At 40.0% G+C, this 19665-nt stretch overlaps 1 protein-coding gene across 5 annotated transcripts in view; it reads right to left on the reverse strand.

Annotated features, from left to right (window-relative positions):
- RRAS2 (RAS related 2) overlaps positions 1 to 19665 on the reverse strand; it is a 124020-nt gene that overhangs the window by 10294 nt on the left and 94061 nt on the right. For all 5 annotated transcript variants that reach the window (XM_042957500.1, XM_042957499.1, XM_042957501.1 and 2 more), the window contains 3 exons: positions 6243 to 6330; positions 5193 to 5295; positions 4915 to 5023 (listed from right to left, as the gene is read on the reverse strand). In XM_042957500.1, the coding sequence (XP_042813434.1) occupies positions 4915 to 5023; positions 5193 to 5295; positions 6243 to 6330 (300 nt within the window). The remainder of the gene's footprint in view (positions 1 to 4914; positions 5024 to 5192; positions 5296 to 6242; positions 6331 to 19665) is intronic.

Here is a 19665-nt window from a genome sequence, read left to right on the forward strand (position 1 = left end):
TGAAGCCAGAATCAACAGAAGATTGAAAGCTACACAAATAAGGATTTCCTAGATGTTCCCCAACCCAGAGAATTCTATAAAGATACCAAATACTAAACCTCATCTCTTGGATATTTTAATTTGGTGGGTTAGCACTACCCAGAAATGTTCTGTTTTAAGCAACAAAGGTGAATCTGATATAACAAATTCACAGACCTACATCTGGGAACCTCCAGTGACCCTCACTTCCAAGGCACAAATGAATATTAGCAGATATCCACAATAATGAGTATATCTAGTACTACGTATTTCCAAATGGAGAGGAGCAAATATGAATGATGAGAGCAGTTTTATCCAACAAACTGGGTTTAATAGGAAGAGACCAACAGAACCAAAACTTGTTTTTGTGGGTTTTTTTTTAAATGCCTATTGTATAGAAAGAATCATCAAATTAATACCACATCTTGATTCACTGATGCCTTGAATCATTCAATTCAGCAAATATTTATTGAGTGTGTGTCTTTGTTCTACGTACTAAGGACAAAGCATGAACAAAACTGATCGAAACTGAGAAGCCCTCATGCTACTTACATTCAATGGTTTACAGATCTTTAGATACAGATAAGGCAAAAACAGGTAAGGCAAGAAGAGGACCCTAACTCTACTGTTGGGGGTAGGGGTGAGGTCTTTTCCTGGGAGGCTACAGGGGCATACTGTGGTCAAGGTACTAAACAGAGACAGTGGGGGTTAGTACACTTGGGTATTATCCTAAGTGTAATGGGTTCCTTTCTCAAATTAACAGTGGCCACTAGCACCTAACAAGGAGGAAAGGAGAGGGGGGGGCTAAAGTAAGCCAGAGGAAGAAAGGGTAAACACAAAAAGAACAGAACAGTCCATTTCTAGACAGGGCTGAGTCAAGGACAAGGAACTTGATATCAGAGATACAGCAAAGTCCACAATCCAAGCACACATACTGCTGTATTAAATTTCAGAAATCAGTATGCTATTATATGTACCTACTTTTACATTTTAGCAAGCACAAGCAAGTCAACTACCTGTGTTCTCTTCCTCCACCTTAGAATAAACAAGATGATCAATGTTATTTATCTCTAAGGGGCTCGGTGTGTGGTAACTCTAACCATTCAAATTCTTCTTATTTAATGACAATTTCAGTGACTTTGTTCTTTCTATAAATAAATATTGGATGGATGGAGGGATGGATGGGAGGGGAGGGGAGGGGAGGGGAGGGGAGGGGAGGGGAGGGGAGGGGAGGGGAGGGGAGGGGAGGGGAGGGGAGGGGAGGGGAGGGGAGGGGAGGGGAGGGGAGGGAAGGGAAGGGAAGGGAAGGGAAGGGAAGGGAGGGAGGGAGGAAGGAGCGAGCAAATCCAGAGATACAGAAGCCAAAAGGAAGTTATTAATAAGCAAAAGCTCTTCTGCTTGACCTCTTCCCAGATGGGTTCAGAATCTCGGGAACCAATAATAGGAATGTCCAGGGCTGACCCACAAATTCAAAGAACATGGAGAACTTGCATTTGCTATGTAACAGAAAACTGGCAAGAAACTAGAAAAAGTCCAAAGGATTGTGTCTAACACAAAGGCAGAAGAGAATGAACTGGGTCAATAACTAACAGCAAGTAAGACTGGTTACTGAGTAAGAACCCTTTAAGGATGATGACCAAAAAGTCAACATTTCTAAACAGGGGAAGAAATTTTTATGGATCCTGTGGCCTGTCCAGGCTGTTAGTAAAGCAGGTAAAGGTACCAAGACATTATACACAACACCCTTAATTCTAAAGAGACTTTAAAAAGGTAAAATCCTTTAGCACAGCACCTCAACTTCAAATGCACGGTGTATGGCTCTCAAGACTGGGAGGTAAAGTGGTCTTTGTACAACTAGAGCCTTAGAAGAAGGTGCACCTGAGGCCTAAGATACCTGTGAGAGAGAAGGAAATACTGGCAAAGAAAGAGTGGAGGCATAGGTTAAGGTATCCCAGAGCTAAGTAAACAAAGTGTTTCAAAAATGAGAGTATGAGCATCTGTGTCAAACGTTACTGACATCTACGTAAATGGTGACCTTGACTAGGGTGCTGCATGCCTGAGGTCAGAGCAAGCAAGAATGGCAGGAAAGAGAGGAGAGCAAGTGTAGATAACGCTTTTAAGGAGTTTTGCTTGATACAAGAAACAGAAACGTACACAGAGAAGAATGTGAGATTAAGAACACGCTTTTGCTGTAGTTACTTTTTGTTTTAAAGATGAGAGCCACTGTAGCATGACATGCTTGTGGGAATGATTATGCAGCAGAGAAATGGAACAACCAGAACAGAACCATTGCTGGGGTGACATCTATGAGCTAGTGAGAAGGAGCGGGACCCAGGGCCTACTAGAGAGGATGGGCATAGATAGGTAAACAGTTTATCCACAGAAGTGAGGAAAGGCAGAATTGATGGGGTACATGTGCACTTAGGTTAGTATTATGTGGAGGTGGAAACATGCAGAAATATCTCAGTGAAATAGGAAAATATGATTCATCATTAGCCACGAGTGAGGAAGGGGAATAAAGCGTTGTAAGTTTAAGAATGAGAAAGTGAGTAATAAGCATGAAAACAAGTGGGAAATGAATGGACAGGGAAAGGTGGTAGATTTCCTGCCAGCCAGTATTCAAGGCTCCTGTAAGTGCAGCCATCATGCCTGAGTGCGAGTGTGCGGGAACCCAGAAAAGAGAAGAGGAAGCATAAACAGGAAAAAGTTTTTCTTGGCACCCATCCTTCAGAGTAGAATCTACGGGAATGAGCAAAAATTAAGCAGTCAGATATGAGCCACTTGCTCTTCTCCCCTGGGGATATACACAGCTGAGCTTTCAGCTACAGGTAATTTATCCTGTGTACGGTTTAAAGCAGAGAAATGAATATAGAAGATCTTACTCCAGCCTAAGTGCGTATGTTTTGGGTGATGGAAATATGAAACTTATCATCCCCTGCAATGTTCCTCTCATCACCTTGTTTCTCATTTTACTCGGAGAATCTTTACTCTTATAAAAAGGAAAAAAAAAACCTAGATGAAAAATTTTGTAAGCCTATGGCATGAAACAAAGCCAATGCTGAATATCTGCAGACAGATGGAAACCATACACCAAACACTGGCAATCTTCAGTACATAGAGGATTAAGAGTAACACATACAGACCCTCTGCCCCAAGCCTATCACAGCAGGGGCCTATGGGGGGGCGGGGGGCATACTTTCCCCTACTTTCCCTGCCCTACTTTTCCCAGCCACCGTCTACCCTACAGGAGACCTCCCACGCACCCCAGGCCTCCTACCTAGTTAGTCTGTTACTAGAGTTGTATATGGCCATGAAAAGGGTTTGACAAAAACCTTTTCCATAATCATGGCAGAAAGCACTCAGGGGTGGGGTAGAGGTCAGTGTTAAGATTGGGGGAGAGCCGCTTGCTTGCCACAGAGCTCCTCTGTTAGGATTTCCCAGATTCGGTAACATAGAAAAGCGTTTCTAGTATTAGAAAGGACTGACAAGAGCAGCAGACAGGTTCTACTGGCAACATTTAATAAATATAACTAGGTTCAGAAACCCTGAAGGAAATGACCCCCCCCCCAAAAAGGAATTAAAAAATAAATGGGACTCTATACTCTAGGCTTAAGATGTGAGCAGTGCTGTATTCTAAGTTATTTCAAACCACTTATACTTGTTTGAAGTGAAGATCAAATTTTTTCACCATAACTTTGTAATAATTCAGATGTGAAAAGGACCTAGCAGTAAAACTTATTCTACATTAAGTATCACGAGTAAACATTTCTAAATCTTAGCATTAGAATAATATCATTCCCTTAAGCCCATGTTTTAAACTTGATATACCTTCAACAAAATTTTACAAATAGAGCACACAAATCAAAGATTATGTTTTAAATAGTTAACTACAAAATAGAAGGCTGTCCTCGATGCTATTATCAACCCATTTTTCCTGAGGTTTATACTTTTCAAACAAAATGTTAAAAACATCAACACAAAGTTATATAAAAACGAAAGAGAACTTAAATGCCAAAAAAAAATTAAGAAACAACTTAAAAACTTATATTCCAGATATGGGGTAGAGGCTAAAGCCCTAAAAGAAATAGACACAAAAAGACAATGTAGAGCCTGCATTTATTCACATCTGACCTTGTTCTGCTCCTTCACAAAAACGTGAGCAGACAAGGTGCCCAATACTTTAAAAATTAAATGTGAAATAAGAGGGTAAAGAAACAAGTGAGTATAATCCAGCCTACAACTAAATACCAAAAATATTCTTTTCTTACAGGTTACTGGTGTTAGAGCCAGCCAGTATAAAGAAGGAACAGAAAATTCCATCATTAATGGGACTTAGGGAAAATCCAAATACTGTAATTTACGTTAAAACCACTCTCTAGATGAAGGTAAATTAGCATTCACTGAATGAGTTTATGGGGCACCTGGGTGTCTCCGACTTCGGCTCAGGTCGTGATCTCGCAGTTTGTGAGTTCGAGCCCCGTGTCAGGCTCTGTGCTGACAGCTCGGAGCCTGTTTCAGATTCTGTGTCTCCTTCTCTCTCTGCCCCTCCCCCACTTGTGCTCTCTATCAAAAATAAATAAATGTATAAAAAATTTTTTTTAAACACTGAATGAGTTTGGCCTTAAGTAAGGGTAACTTTAAGATGAGCTAACTGAATTAGAGTTGTGGTGATTACTCACGAAATAAGAACATGTGAATGGAGGTGGTACAAATATGGGCTTACAGAGTCAACTGAAGTGTGGTGTAAAAATATGTGAGAATTTGACTTCCCCAAACCCAGACTGCCAAGCTCAGCAGTTTCCCTGATCATGGCACTTTCAATGGTTTCAAGAAACACATCCATTCACTGACATGATCATCAATAATGGGATTCCCAACAGCCAAGTTCCTTCTTACCTGTCTTTGATGATCCAGATCTGCTTTATTACCAATTAAAATCATTGGAAACTCATCACGATCCTTCACTCTGAGAATCTGTCTTTGAAACTTATAGATTTCTTCAAAACTAAAACAAAAACAAATTAATTTGCTCAAATCTCAGAATTTGGCAAGTTCCACAGCCCATTTAGTACCTTATTACTTTTCCTTTTTCTATAAAAACAAGAAAATCCAAATTCAATAAAATAGTGATCTACACATGAACAGGAGATCTACATGTTAATACTAGTACAAACCTGCCTCGATCTGTGACTGAAAAGACCAACAGGAAACCCTCGCCGGTTCTCATATACTGTTCTCTCATAGCTCCAAACTCTTCTTGTCCTGCTGTATCCAGAACTAAAGAGAAAACAACACATGTAACCATGTTCGTGTTTTCATTTTATGAATGACTTTCCCATAAGGGCAGGGCCCAATTAATGTGGGTCCTTTAGAGTATATATTTTAGACTCAGTGTAATAAACAAAAAGACTTCTCTTCCTAGTGCTTTATTCTCAACACTAGAGACAAATATATCATCCAGCAGACAGTTTCAGAGTCATCTTCATCAGTACGAGTTGATTTTTGTAAGCTAGAATATATTAGCATACCAATTACAAGGTTAAAAATATCAAATATATCTAGGCAGATGGAGTCAGACAACTTCTAAAGTCACTTGGATGTTTTATCTCCTCCACAGAAAGGACTGAAAAAGATACCCATTCAAGAAAGATCCCTTGGTCTACTCCCCCCAAACACCTTAAAGAGCAGGCGCTAACGTTATTTACTGATCTCTTTGAATGAAAGAATCCTCGAACTTAAAAGAACAGGGCTATCTTTTGTGGAGATGTGTAATGTGTAGCCAAGCCCAAAACCCTATTTGCTAAAGCCTCCTCCGTGCTATAAATTCTAAGCAAGTTGACAAATATTGACTCTTTTTCTATATTTACTACACCCATTTTAACCTTTGCAAGAAAGTAGATAGGGCTGAAACTTCATGTTTCTTTCCAAATGTCCCTAAAAATTCAACTCCAACTAGTTACCATGACATGATTAGTTTCACCAGCACAAGATCAACACAATTACTGTTTTATATTACATTTGCTGAGGAATATTTAAATACCTTAATATGTAGGATAAATATTTAAATATTCAAATATCCTAATATGCAGATTCATCAATCAAAGCTGATGAAAGACATGGGCTCAAGACCACATTTCAATTGTAGTATGCAACCTAGCAAAACACCCAAGCTTACTTTTCAAAAATATGATATGTAAACTATCAAATAAAGGAAGATTACTTACTATCTAGCCGGGCTGCTCTGTCATCTATCACACACTGCTTTGTGTAGGAATCCTCGATGGTTGGGTCATAATCCGTCACAAAATAGGACTGTAAGAAAAATAACCTCATTTTTAAATTTATGTTTACTTGCCCACCCAAGTACCAATTAACTTTATCAAATCTCACTGATCCAGAATGAATAGCAATAGTTTCATTGTATTAAGGTTTCTCCTACTAAACCTTAATAAACGTTTACTACCTTATTTGGTTTACAAAAATAGTAGTATCCTACTACAGTTGGTTTCCAACTGAATAAAACGTATTCAGAGTAGCTTCCAAGTGGAGAAAACGTACTGATATCTCTGAATCCTCCTATCTGATATATGCAAGAAGACTGCAAAAGACCTAATGCAGTTTTTTCATAATTATATATAATTTTTTCAATTATATATACCTAAGATGGGTGTATACACACACACACACACACACACACACACACACACACACACACACACTGCTCACAGTCTTATAAAAATAGAAAAACACAGTTATAATTCAAGTCTATCTGCAACCCAGGGGTAAGCATCAGTTCTAAGAACAAGGAGTCTGAAACAAAGGAAGACAAACAGCCTGGAAGATCCCACACCCCACCTTCATTTCTCCCCTTCTTTCCTCATACTTGGTTTTTTCCCATTCATTTGCCTTGTGTATTATCATAAGGAAACATGATTTCGGAATTTTTTTTTTCTTTTGGCTGGGATCTCAAACTTACTCGTTCACTGATATTTTTGGGTTTTTTTCATCTCTAACATCTATTTCTGTCTTTCTCTGTTAGCAAAGCCTCCCAACTTATCTTCTGCAATCACCAGAAGAAAGGACAGTTAAGGTAGCAGAGTAGGAAGGGAAGAATCTCAGTGAGCCAGTTAAAAATGTTTGTGTATTACACTTCACCGTTTTTTAAAGGTTTTAAAAAGAAAACAACAGTGACAATAAGACTCAGAGAGACTTATTTCCCACTTCTTAAAAGGGCACTAACTAGGACACTGACATCATCCTTCTTTTGTTCTGAGCATCTCCTTTGCTCTCCCCTCTTGACTGACTTCCTCAAAGCCTACTTTCCCCCTGGCTCATTACCAAATCTGAGGGAATGACTTGGAGGAAGGCAGCTTAATGCTGGGAGCCAGAGCCAAAGGGGTTCAGCCATTCTTCAGGCAAGGGTTCCTGGCAGCTAGACCTGCTGGCTCCAGGGACACAGCATTCTTAAGTGACAACCCCCGGCATGTGTAGTATGCAAACACCAAGAAGCTACTCAGAAGTAGGCACTCTGAACAAGACTTCTAAAGAAACTCCTGGTTGGGGAGTTGGGGGTGGGAGGGAGACACAGATGTGCTTGCTACTACTATGACCTCATATATTGTATTTTTGAAGGACACTTTCCATACTTTATTTATATTTTAGGATTAACTTTAATTGCTTAAATGCAGGGGGTTTTTTGTTTTGTTTTGTTTTTACAACAAAGTCAGTAAAAGAAACATTTGCCAGCAAGAGCAGCTCTGAGTAGAAATCCATCTCCATCACCACCCTATTCCCATTTAAAAATAAACAGATATCAAAACAGAGATTACACTTTTTGGCCTCCGCACCTCTTCAAAAAGTGATACAACTGGCAACAAATAGTACCTTTATGCCCACTTATTCTAAACAACTTAAAACTGCAGTCTTTCCCCAAGCAAGTTGGATAAAAGCATGCTGTTTACATCTTTTTAAGATTAGTTTCCTGAAACAGGTTTCTCAGCAAGAATCGGATACTTCCTGCCATGCTTTTCATCTTGTAAAACCTGAATTTTATTAACTACTTCCAGTTTATACCTAAATGTGCTAAAATGTGCTGCACTGTCCCTCCCACTTTGAAAAAATAATGGACAAATATTAAATATATTTTAATCATGAATAACTAAAATTCTTTCGATGTGACAGGGTTGTTTTTGTTTGTTTGTTTGTTTGTTTTTTGCACTGTTGAGACAGAATTAAGACATTAACGTATGTAGAAGATTATTGGGTTTAAGTAACTTTGAGGGCCATTAAAGCAAATTTTGTTTTCCTTTTAGTGGCTATTTAAGTTTCACATTTTCTTTGGCCATCTTAGCTCCTGAAACGTAATAAAAATTTTGCCACTGAGCTAACTAACACTGGCATGCACTTATTTCACTGATATTAATTTTTAAGGCAAACTAATTGCTGGAATTTCTAGATATTTAGGTCTACATTTCATCTTCATTGTGTCCTGTTTTCAAACTGCACCTGTAGGGACCATCGCCTTGTTGCTATATATCGATTTTAAGGAGCCATCCTCTTTGTAAGCATCTTTTTCCTTCATAAAAATTCATCCTAAGGGGCGCCTGGGTGGCTCAGTCGGTTGGGCGGCCGACTTCGGCTCAGGTCATGATGTCGTGGTCCGTGAGTTGGAGCCTCGCATCGGGCTCTGTGCTGACAGCTCAGAGCCTGGAGCCTGCTTCAGATTCTGTGTGTCCCTCTTTCTCTGCCCCTCCCCCGTTCACGCTCTGTCTCCCTCTGCCTTTCAAAACTGAATAAATATTAAAAAAAAAAAAATTCATCCTAAGGAACACCGCTCCAGGCCCTGACTGACACAGAATCCAAAACCCTCTTCTCTCTCGAAATTCCTATAAGCCACAAGTCACAATGTGCCTAAAAAGAGCATTCTTCATGCGCAGGTAGCAGGTAACATATATAATCATCCTCTCCCACTACGAAGACATAATGTTTCTGTTACTTAAACCCAGGCACCAGATATTTAAGGTAGCATATCACCAACAAGAAATCAGTCTCTGGTGATGGACAGTGCTGAATTTGATACTAACTGTGCCACTTTCTAGCTGTGGAAACGGAGACATGTTACTTCTCTGACCTTTAGCATCTGTAAAATAGGACAGTAACAAACCCTCCTGGAGCAGATAAACTGAAGAAATATTTATAAAGTGCCAAGACATGCTGATGATTGATAAATGTTAACCACACTGTATTATTATTTCTGTCACACAATTAGATGATATGAGTTAGTGTTTTTATTCAAGTATAAAGACTCGTTAATCCCAGGAACAGCTGTAATAATTCCAATCCTGCTTATACCACAAACCAACCTTGGGACTTGGTATCCAAAATGTTGTGAGTCAAGATAATCTCCCCATCTGGAGTTTTGGAGATATTGTCTGGAACCTGAGCAGTAATTACACAGATATACACATAGGTAAAAATTCATCAAGCTGTACACAAGCTGTGTGCACTTTTTTGTACATATACAAATTACACCTCTATATAAAACACATAAATTTAATGGTCCCCTACTGTTTACAGGATTCAGTACTTTACACAACATGCAGATCCTTCTAGTTTGATCTGTGCTGCTCACCATTCGAAGCCTTATTTTTCACTACCTAAAATCCTCAGCCAATTGCTCTTGCTATCCTGGTTTCATTCGTTTGACAGTTATTTATAGAGAGCATCACAGGGACAAGGCCCTATTTTCACAGAGCCCACTGCTTTTTAGACAACACCCAGTAACTGCGCTGTGGCTGTGGGTGAGAGGAATAGAGAATGTTAAATGTACTGGCCAAAGAACTGAAACAGCATAAAATGCCAATACCATGCTAGTTCAGAAGGCAACAAAACATAAGTGGTTAATACCCTACTCCTGTAGGAACTGTGTGTACACTCACTTATAAACATAGTCCAGCAATTTGCCAAAAAAGAATACAGTCTCTCTCCTGAGGCTGCTAGAAGTTACCAACCACAGTCCAGAAAGGATATTCTATAGCAGATCGTGAGAAAAAAATAAGTACAGTATTTGCATAGCAGAAGACCATAGAGAACAGTACAGAAGAGGGAAGGGGGACAGCAAAGAGAAAGTAATGTGCTTTCTTGGTATCACAAGAAAGAATGCATGCAGAAGGATCCCGGAAAGAAAGAGAACACCTGCTTTCAAAGGGCAGGATGCCTTCCAGGTAGTAAGAGGGGCAAATGGAGCTAAGTCTCTTTAAGGTTAAGATATACAGAGAAAAGTTTAGAATTAGGGAAGCTATCCCATTCACACAGGGAGTCTATTTCCCCCTGATAAAATCTGACAACCTGGCTTGGTAAGGTCGTCAGAAGCCCTTAGTAACACAAGGGCATTATGCTATGATGGCAGGAATAGTAGTCCTGATTATATGCCACTAGATTGCACAACAGGAATTCTGCTTGCCTTCAGAGAATTGCCAGCTCCCCATCTTCCCATTCACAGCAGACTTAAGGAAGAAACGGAAGGGGGAAGGGGAGGAAAGAGAATAGGCTGAGGCCACTTCTGCATTCAGTGGGCGAGTGAGAGCCCACTTTCTCCTGACCCCCAGCTACTGGTAAAAGTGCAGTTCCCAAGCACTGCCACAGAGCGGTGTCTGATCTATACACTGGGACGGGTAATGTACTGGAAATTGTGTGGAACTCCGTAAATCTAACACACTGGTTAAATTCACTACCCTTGCATATGTAAAGACAGGAGGCTAGATCTAAAGTGCCACTGGGGAGTTTTAAACAAACGACAGGACATTTCTGAGCACAGTGCCATTTTCAGGAAAGTCTCAGGAGTCCTCTAAAAACATGGGGTACAGGAGGAGGGGAAAGGGAGACTTTTTTTTCTTGACATCCTAGTCAGCTCACCCTTTTCCCCCACACTACACACAGAATCCACATCATGAAACATTCCAGGTACAGAATTCTGTGGTTCTCTGCTCCCCTCCACTCCAAGTCAGTACTTTCCTATTCTTAATTCTATCCACAAAATCTGTATTATGTTTTTTTTTCAATTATGATAGAATAAACCAAAACAGGTTTCCTAAGGGCCCATTTTCTAGTAATACAAGCACTTATAAAGTCTTTGTTGGTAACAGCATGATGAAAAGAAAACTTATGGGCTCCAGGGTCTGAAAAACCTAAAATTCAAACCCAGATACCGTTCCACTACTAGAGTCCTTGGGTAAACTGATTAACATCTCTAAAGCCCATTTTCTTAACAGAAAAGGGTATGAAGAGGGATAATTTAAGGAGGGCATGTCCCAGTGCCTGCTTCAGATGCAGCACTGAAGGATCATGGGAAAAGAGAAACCTCCGACCCAAGGGGCGGAGCACGGCTGCCCCGAGGCAGCCGCGGAAGAGCCTGGCCAGAGAGAGCAGTGTATGCCCCATTCTCTTCCTGGCTAGGACTGTCTGTCTGCCTAGGTTCCACTGCCTCATCCCACCACAGTATCCTAGTGTGTGGGGCCACCAGGGAAGCAGCAGGGTGGAGTGGAAGGAGCCTGAGTTATACAGACCAGAATACAGTTCAGCTACTTTTACTACCTATGGGAAATTAAAGCACCACATTTAACCTGTCTGAACCTCAGTTTCCATGTCTGTTAAGATGGAAATAATACTGAGCTTGCAGGATTGTTGTGAAAAGTAAAACTACTGTATGTGGAATACAAAGTACAGCCTATGACACACAGTAGGCCCTTGTAAGTCTTAGCTAATGAAGGCCAATCCAATCCATACCTTACTTCCTTTGCAAGGCCTTCAACACCCCAACCAGAAAACAATCTCGATATGCCCTAATTTCTCTTATCCTTAAGGTGACAGGTCTGGATTTCCCCAACTTCAAATACTGTAGACTGTGATTTGGAAAATATATACACCAAACTTTATATATACCTTGGAACTGATACTTACATTTTCCTTTTCCAATTGCTTATCTTTTCATATATGTGTACATGTGAATGTATAAATGATGCACTGAGCTAAACTCAACAGAGTAGAAGCATAAACTTTCCTTCAAAGCTCTTCCGTGTGCAAGCTCTTCCTTGCTCCTGAATGAAATCTAACACGTCTCCTAATTTTTTCCAATCACTCTTTGATTATACATAATTGTTCAATCACTATCAGCCCCAAAACATCATGATTTCAATAGTTAAGATGTCTAGTATTGACAATTAGTCAATACTCATCTAAATTAAAAAGCTTCTTTCTCCCCTTCTGAGATAGAGCTTTCAAGAAGTCTGCAGTGGAGTGGGGGTGTGGCAGGGGGCACCAGTCAAATATTCTTTCTTTTCCCATTTTCCATCTCTTCTACCTCTAACAAGGCTACCTCTGGCTCCTTTAGTTTTGGAACTGAAGGACTGGGGAGACGTAAGGGGAGTTGAAAGTCCGCACCAATGAAATCTGGTGTCCATGCTAACTTTCTGTGGGTTTCCTGGAAGATTCTTACATGAGACCCTCCATGTGCAATTCCCATGACTTTAGTGAGAAGAAGCTATTTACACTTCTAACCCTCAAATCCTGGAATTTCCACTTCCATCCTGGTTCATATCATCTTCTAGGTGGCCATGCACAGCATCCCTCTTTAGAAGGGTTTAACCTGGTTCTATCCAGAGGCTCAAGGAAACACTACTATCTCTGAAATACAGATTATTTACTAACTATACAGCCCTCTTCCTTTCTCTCTGCTCTCCTATGGATCCACAGATTCTCATACTATTCATTATACTCTACCAAATACCAGGGATACATGTCGAGTTTTCAGAATGATTCTAGTAGACATTCCCTTATCATTTGGCTTCAATGAAAGGGGTTTAAGAGAAGCATCCTGCTCTCTAGAAGCTATGTGTGGAGGTAGGAAAAGACACAGAACACACCACAAACTAACAACTCTCTCTAAAAACATCCTGGTCTTAGAACCCTTAACTCTCCACACTTTATCTACTGGGGATAAAGAATGGGCTAAATGTGCAAAACCAATTTAAGGCCACCTTCTAAGGCCACTTAGGCAAGTTCTTGAAATATGAAGGTAACCTGGTAACTACTGCTTTATTCTCAGCCTCTCAAGCTTCAAGAGAAACTCAAATATGGTAGAATTCCAGTTAAAGCCCTGTTACAGATTTCCAACTAGATTTGATGTCCAAGGCCTACCTCATGCTTCTTAGAACTTTCTTGGAGTTAATAAGCAAGGTACACTGCACATAGTCAGAACCTCAAAATACTGGAATACTTAAAAAACACTCTAGGTACGAAGATTATAATGAGAAGTCAGAAATTTATTTCCCAGAGCACAAGGACCTGGTTAGCTATCTATCAGTGCCTCTGTTTGCTAAGACAAGAGCAGTGTAAATCCCTCTGGTAACACTAGAGAAGGCTGCAACAACTTCAGGCAGCTGGGGCCAGAGTCAGGCTCTTCCTGGTGTCACTTTTTAACAGCAGCTGTCAAGTCACAGAGAACCTTTGTTCCCTGCAACACCCTCTCTTATTGTTATGTCAAATGTTTCCAATATAGTTGATATTCCTTTACTCAAGGACATATTTTTTTCTGACTGCAATTAGTATTTCATTTAACCTCACATGTATAATTACGGAGATCCCCATAATGGATCTTCCAGGACTCTAATGCAGAATAAAGAATACCCTAAATCCAGTAATCCTTTTAGTTTCTTCTTAACAAAACTCAGGCCTTCAGTCAATGTTGCTAATTGTGTCAGACTGTCTATAGCCACCCTGTGCCTTTCATGTGACTCCTGTGCCATCTCAAGGATGATACTCACACCTCAAGTGAAGTATTCGGTTGCAAACCGATGGGCCTGGTATGGAATGAGAAAAAGTACAGTACAAAAGTCAACTTACAAACTGGTTCTATTTCAAATGTTTGTTTCTAAGTCAGTTGGTGCTCATTTCCCCAGGGAAAAATCGTTCTCATCTGTGTTTAGGTCCATAAGGCCAGACCACAAGAGCTACCATTGAAATATGGTCCCAAGCCAGTATTAACCCTGAATTCTATTCTAACCTCTGAAGCAGAGGCATTTGGCCCAAGAAGAGATGGAAAGGGAATTTCCCTTCCTTTCCTTTCCCAGGACAGACAGCCAGGTAGAAGCTGCACCAATGAGGAAAAGTTTATCTTTGGGGCACCCCTTGGACAACCCAGCCGCATCATCCTGCCCCAACTTCCCATTACCCCACTCTTACCCTAGCTTCAGCTTCCCTCTGAAAATGTTCTAAGTAGAAAACCACTTACTACTCTCCCCACCGTTCCTTCCATTCTCTGCTCTCAAATCAAAACTAACAATCCCTCAGGAAAGCTAGATCTCACCCAGAAGCATAGGTGGAAAATCATCAGTCCAAATTAGAGCACGCTGCGGTAGGAGTTCACCCCTAGCTCACCCCTTCAAGTGATGCTTGCTCTTTTAAAAAGCAAAATTCTGGGGCACCTGGGTGGCTCAGTCGGTTGGGTGTCCGACTTCGGCTCAGGTCATGATCTCGCGGTCTGTGAGTTCAAGCCCCGCATCAGGCACTGTGCTGACAGCTCAAAGCCTGGAGCCTGTTTCAGATTCTGTGTCTCCCTCTCTCTCTGACCTTCCCCTATTCATGCTCTCTGTCTCTCTCTGTCTCAAAAATGAATAAACATTAAAAAAAACATTTATAAAGCAAAATTCTAAACCAAAATGAATCTTTAGTAACATTTTCGGCACAGGTCAAAAAGAGAAAGAAAAGCTTCAGACTCTGTGAAAGGAAAATTATTCAGGGTGTAAACCACCATTTCATGATGTCAGCTCACCAAAGGGAGCGTTACCTTACTCCTCAATTCTTTTAATCCTCCTGAACCCACAGGCTTTAAAAGGAAAGAGAAAGGATTTCCTCTTTCCTTCTTTCCCTTCCCTCCACAAACCCTATCAACTTGTAAAACTAAGGAACTGCGTGTGAACTAAAAATTTTTGGTTCACTGTACCAGGGGAGTGATTTTGATAAGGGGGTGGGGAGGCTGCCAAGGCTATAACCAGTATTCATATATACAGATTACTAGTAGGTAAGACAAGCTTAACTCAGGTACTGCCTACACAACTACATATCCATCCTTCAGAGCTGCCATAATATTTAGAAACCAATGAGCAACTGAAAGCCAGTGGCCTCTATCTACAGCATGATAGAGTCTATTTCCCTTGTTTGAACTTAATAGTTATTCATTTGCTCTCATCCTGCAATAATCACAGTCTCATTTCAAAAGATAACATATAAAGCCTAAATGAAGTTCTAAGGATAAGAGTTAACAATTTTTTTAAAGTACAGTGACAACTGGCACAGATAGAAGTGATAAACAGAGGGCCATAAGCCTAACTATGTATGATATGTGGACATTAATAAATAGCTCATATTATCCCCATGGGAAGTTTGAGTAAATCCCATGATGTTCCCTTTTGCACACCAAGTCTTTATGGTGTCTTTCAGTTCTTGCTTTAACGAATCTCATCTCCTAGGAAATGTCCCTATCCACCCCATCCTTCCTATTCTGATAGCTATTACCTTAGTTAGGTTGGTCTTCCTTACCTCTACCCTCATGTTGACTGGAGCTGCCTAAACAACTGGCCTCTATGGGACGTTTTAGATGAACAAGACAGCCCCTGAACTCTGGGGCATGCAACTGTTCAGGCCTCACCTGGGTCCCATCTCTGTATCCTTCCTGTCCATATCAGAGTCCTCCCGTGGCAGGGGAGGGTGGGGAACCTCACACAGACCTCAGAGCCAATATTGACTTTAGGCAGGAAGCATTTTCAACCATTACAAGATCCACATTCAGAGTCTCAGCACTATTGGCTCTTACTTGCCTGACCTTAGCAGGACAGTAACAATGCTGATAACTGCTTCTGTTTCATTCCCAACCCCGACATCACCATCTCTCCACCCTCTTCTCAGACTTTCCCAATCAACACAGGGTTCCAACTGTTATTTGGCTGCTGCTACACTTAACTCTTTTCTTCTACTGATAATCTGCTAAGTAATCCAGGCCATTCCTAGAACTAGGGCCTCTTTTTAAGAGCTTTATTGGAATATAATTCACATACCATAAAATTCACCCATTTAAAGTATGTTGTTCAATAGTTTTTAGTAATTCACAAGGCTATGCAACCATCATCACTGTCTAATTCCAGAACATTTCACTACCCCCAAAAGGAATCCTATACCCCTCAGCAGTCTTTTCCCCTTGTCCCATCCCCTCCCACTCCTAGGACCACTAAACCACCCATCGGGACATTTCATGTAAATCCAGTCATACAACATGTGGTCTTTTGGGTCTGGCTTCTTTTACTTATTAGCATACGTTTTTAACGTTCATCCATGTTGCAGCACGTATCAGTACTTTGTTTCTCATTCCTTTCTGAGTGATATGCCATCACATGGATATATCATACTATATTTATCCATTTATCAGGTAATGGACATTTGAGTTGTTTTTATATTTTGGCTATTATGAATGATGCTGCCATGAACATTCATGTATAGTCTTTTGGGTGAACATATGCTTTCACTTTTCTTGGGTACGTATCTAATGGTGGGATTGCTGGGTCATACTGTAACTATGTTCAACTTTTTGAAGAACTGCCATTTGTTTTCCAAGTAGCTATGCCATTTTACATTCCCATCAACCGTGTTTGAGGGTTCTAATTTCTCAGTATCCTCACCAATACTTATTGCTGAACATGTACGTGTCTTTTTAATTCTAGCCATCCTAGTGGATGTACAGTAATATCTCCTTACAGTTTTTTTTTAATTTTTTCTTTTAAGTAATCTCTACACCCAACATGAGGCTCAAACTTACAACTGCAAGATCAAGAGTCACATGCTCTAATGACTGAGTCAGCCAGGTGCCCCTCCTTACAGTTTTCATTGGCATTTCCCCTAACAGGATATTGAGTATCTTTTCACATGCTTATTGTCCATTTGTGTACCTTCTTTGGACAAATGTCTGCTCAAATCTTTGCCCACTTTTAAACTGGGTTGTCTTTTTACTGTTCGCTGTAAGAGTTCCTTATATATTCTGGATACAAATCCCTCACAAGATCTATCGTTTGCAAAATTTTTTCCTATAGCCCCGTTATTTTAAAGTCTTCCTACCTTAAATTAGTGCACAGTTCCTAAATCTCAATCCCGGGCCAAAGTCCTGTTACCCACCAATAATCTGCCATAATTCCAACTTCCATATACCCAGATTTGTGGGTTATATCTGCCCTTGTGCTCCATCAACCAACTGCACTATCCTTCTACTATGTGGTGCATCTGCTGTGGTAACTGCTACCTAGAACAAAACTTCCATTGCTATACATTCCTTCTCCCCTAACACCCATCCAGTCCACCTCAACCCTGAACTTTCCCCATCACACTGAACTTACTCTGCCTATACCATACCCTAGCACAGTTCACTTGTGCCAGTTTGTGAATTACTACCCTACTTCATCAATTCTAATACGCCACCAAATTTAAGACCAACATTAATTTATGTGCCAAGAAAGAATAAAAAAAACATCAACTATGGCATGTCTTTGATTATGAAGCCTCTCAATGTCAGAGACACCAGAATGCAGGGGGAAATGTCTCTTAGAATCAATGAAATACAGTAGTTCTCCACAACAACTCTGTAAGGTTGGTATTGTTCCCGATGAGATCATTGAGGCTCAGCAGCTAAATGACCTATCAGAGGTCACAAAGTCAGTAGGTTGGTAGAACTGAGATCCAAATTCAGGTCTGACTCCAAAGCAACACCACTTCCATTACACTTTCTTTAATCTGCCACATTAACATCAAAGCATGCAACATGCACCAGTTTAAAAAAGAAATCTTGTTACTCTTAAAATAACTTACCTTTAAAATTATAAACTGCTATTGCCAAATAGAAAAAAAATTAAAAGTTTCATTCAAAATGAAAACACTCCATTTCTACATTAAGAATAAAGGTCTAAGAATGGCAACATAAAACATTATACACACACACACACACACACACACACACACACACACATACACTTTCTGATCTAGCAATTTCACTTCTGGAAATGTATCTTACCAATACATCTGTTCATAGGAAACAACATGTACAAGATTATTCATTATTGAATTTTTTTTTAATCTAAAAGAGAAGCAACTTAAATGTCCTTCAGTAAATGACTGCTTAAATTATAAAACACTCACTCAATATGAATGCAGCCATTAAAAAAAGAATGACTTCATGTACTAATAATGTGGAGTAATCTCCAAGATATGTTGTTAAATAGTTTACCTATTTGCTTTATGGTGCATAAAATATCTCTGGAAAGATACACAAGAAAGATACACAAATACCATTACCTGTGGGAAGAACCCAACCTGGTTACTGGGAGACACCGGATGGGAGGGAAAATTTACTGTAGGCTTTGAAATCCAAAACATGTGAATGAAAGAGGGAAACAAGAGGAAAGACCTAGACATATTAAACACAAACTCTTTAACAATAAAAGCAGAGCATGAGAGTGTGAAGACACCTGATTATAGTCCCAGCTCTACAACTAGAGAAGTGTTCCTGGAGGAGTCAACCTCTGTCTTGACTTTCAGTGTGAATGAGGAGTTTGTTTTGTATGATCTTTTAAAAGACTCCAGCTAATTTTATTATGGCATATTTAGCTCCTACACTGTGTCAAATATAATTTGTATATGATATGAAGAATTCCTTTGTTTTTATGTGTATGATAAAATAGAAAGAATATCAGATTTTAAGCCAGGAAGGTTTGCTTACAGCCGTAGCTCCCACTACTTTCTAGCTGTAGAATTTGCAGCAAAGCACATCACTAACACAAAATACTATTACCTGGGAAGTTGAAGTTATAGCTACTTTCAAAAGTTTGTTACAAGGAGTCAAATAAGATGCATAAAAATTTACTAATATTTTTACGCCACTATGTGAAATGTAAATTATTAATATACACAGAATCCCTGTTCAGGTATTATAAACTAAGTGTAGGAATGAATGTGGATTTTGGAGTCTGTCAGGCCTGGATATCCCATTTGACTGGTATGAGATCTTGGGAAGGTTATTTAAATCTCTTTAATAAATCTTAAATCTCAATTTCCTGACCTATCAGATGACCATAATGATTCTCACTTGAAAGGGCTACTGTGGAGATTAAATGGCATGGTCAAATACCCTGTACACTGCTTAGCTCAAAGCAAGCACTTAAAAAATGGTTCTCTTCCTTTCCAAACTTAGAAAGGAAAGACTGCCCCATAAAGCAGGTAACTAACCAACTCCTTTTGCTGCCCAGAGCCTGGCCTGTTACTTCCCTTTTCATTTCCTTTCCCTTCAATCCACTGCCACATACAAATATCCTAAAACCCATCTTAATTTCTCATCTCTTCTAGAACAGAGAATGAATGATCTGTAGGAGCACAACTAGAGGTAAAGGTGGCTGGTGATTTTCACAGCCCACGTTCTACTCAACTTTTAACAAATGCTAACAGAGCACCTACAATGTCTAAGGAGCTGAGGACGGAATCCAGGTCTCATGGGGCTGTGGCAGTTCTGTGGAAGGCTGACCGTCAACATATAAATATGTATAATATAGCAAAGGTCAT

This window comes from Panthera tigris, chromosome D1 (genome assembly GCF_018350195.1).
Source record: "Panthera tigris isolate Pti1 chromosome D1, P.tigris_Pti1_mat1.1, whole genome shotgun sequence".
Lineage (NCBI taxonomy): Eukaryota > Metazoa > Chordata > Mammalia > Carnivora > Felidae > Panthera > Panthera tigris.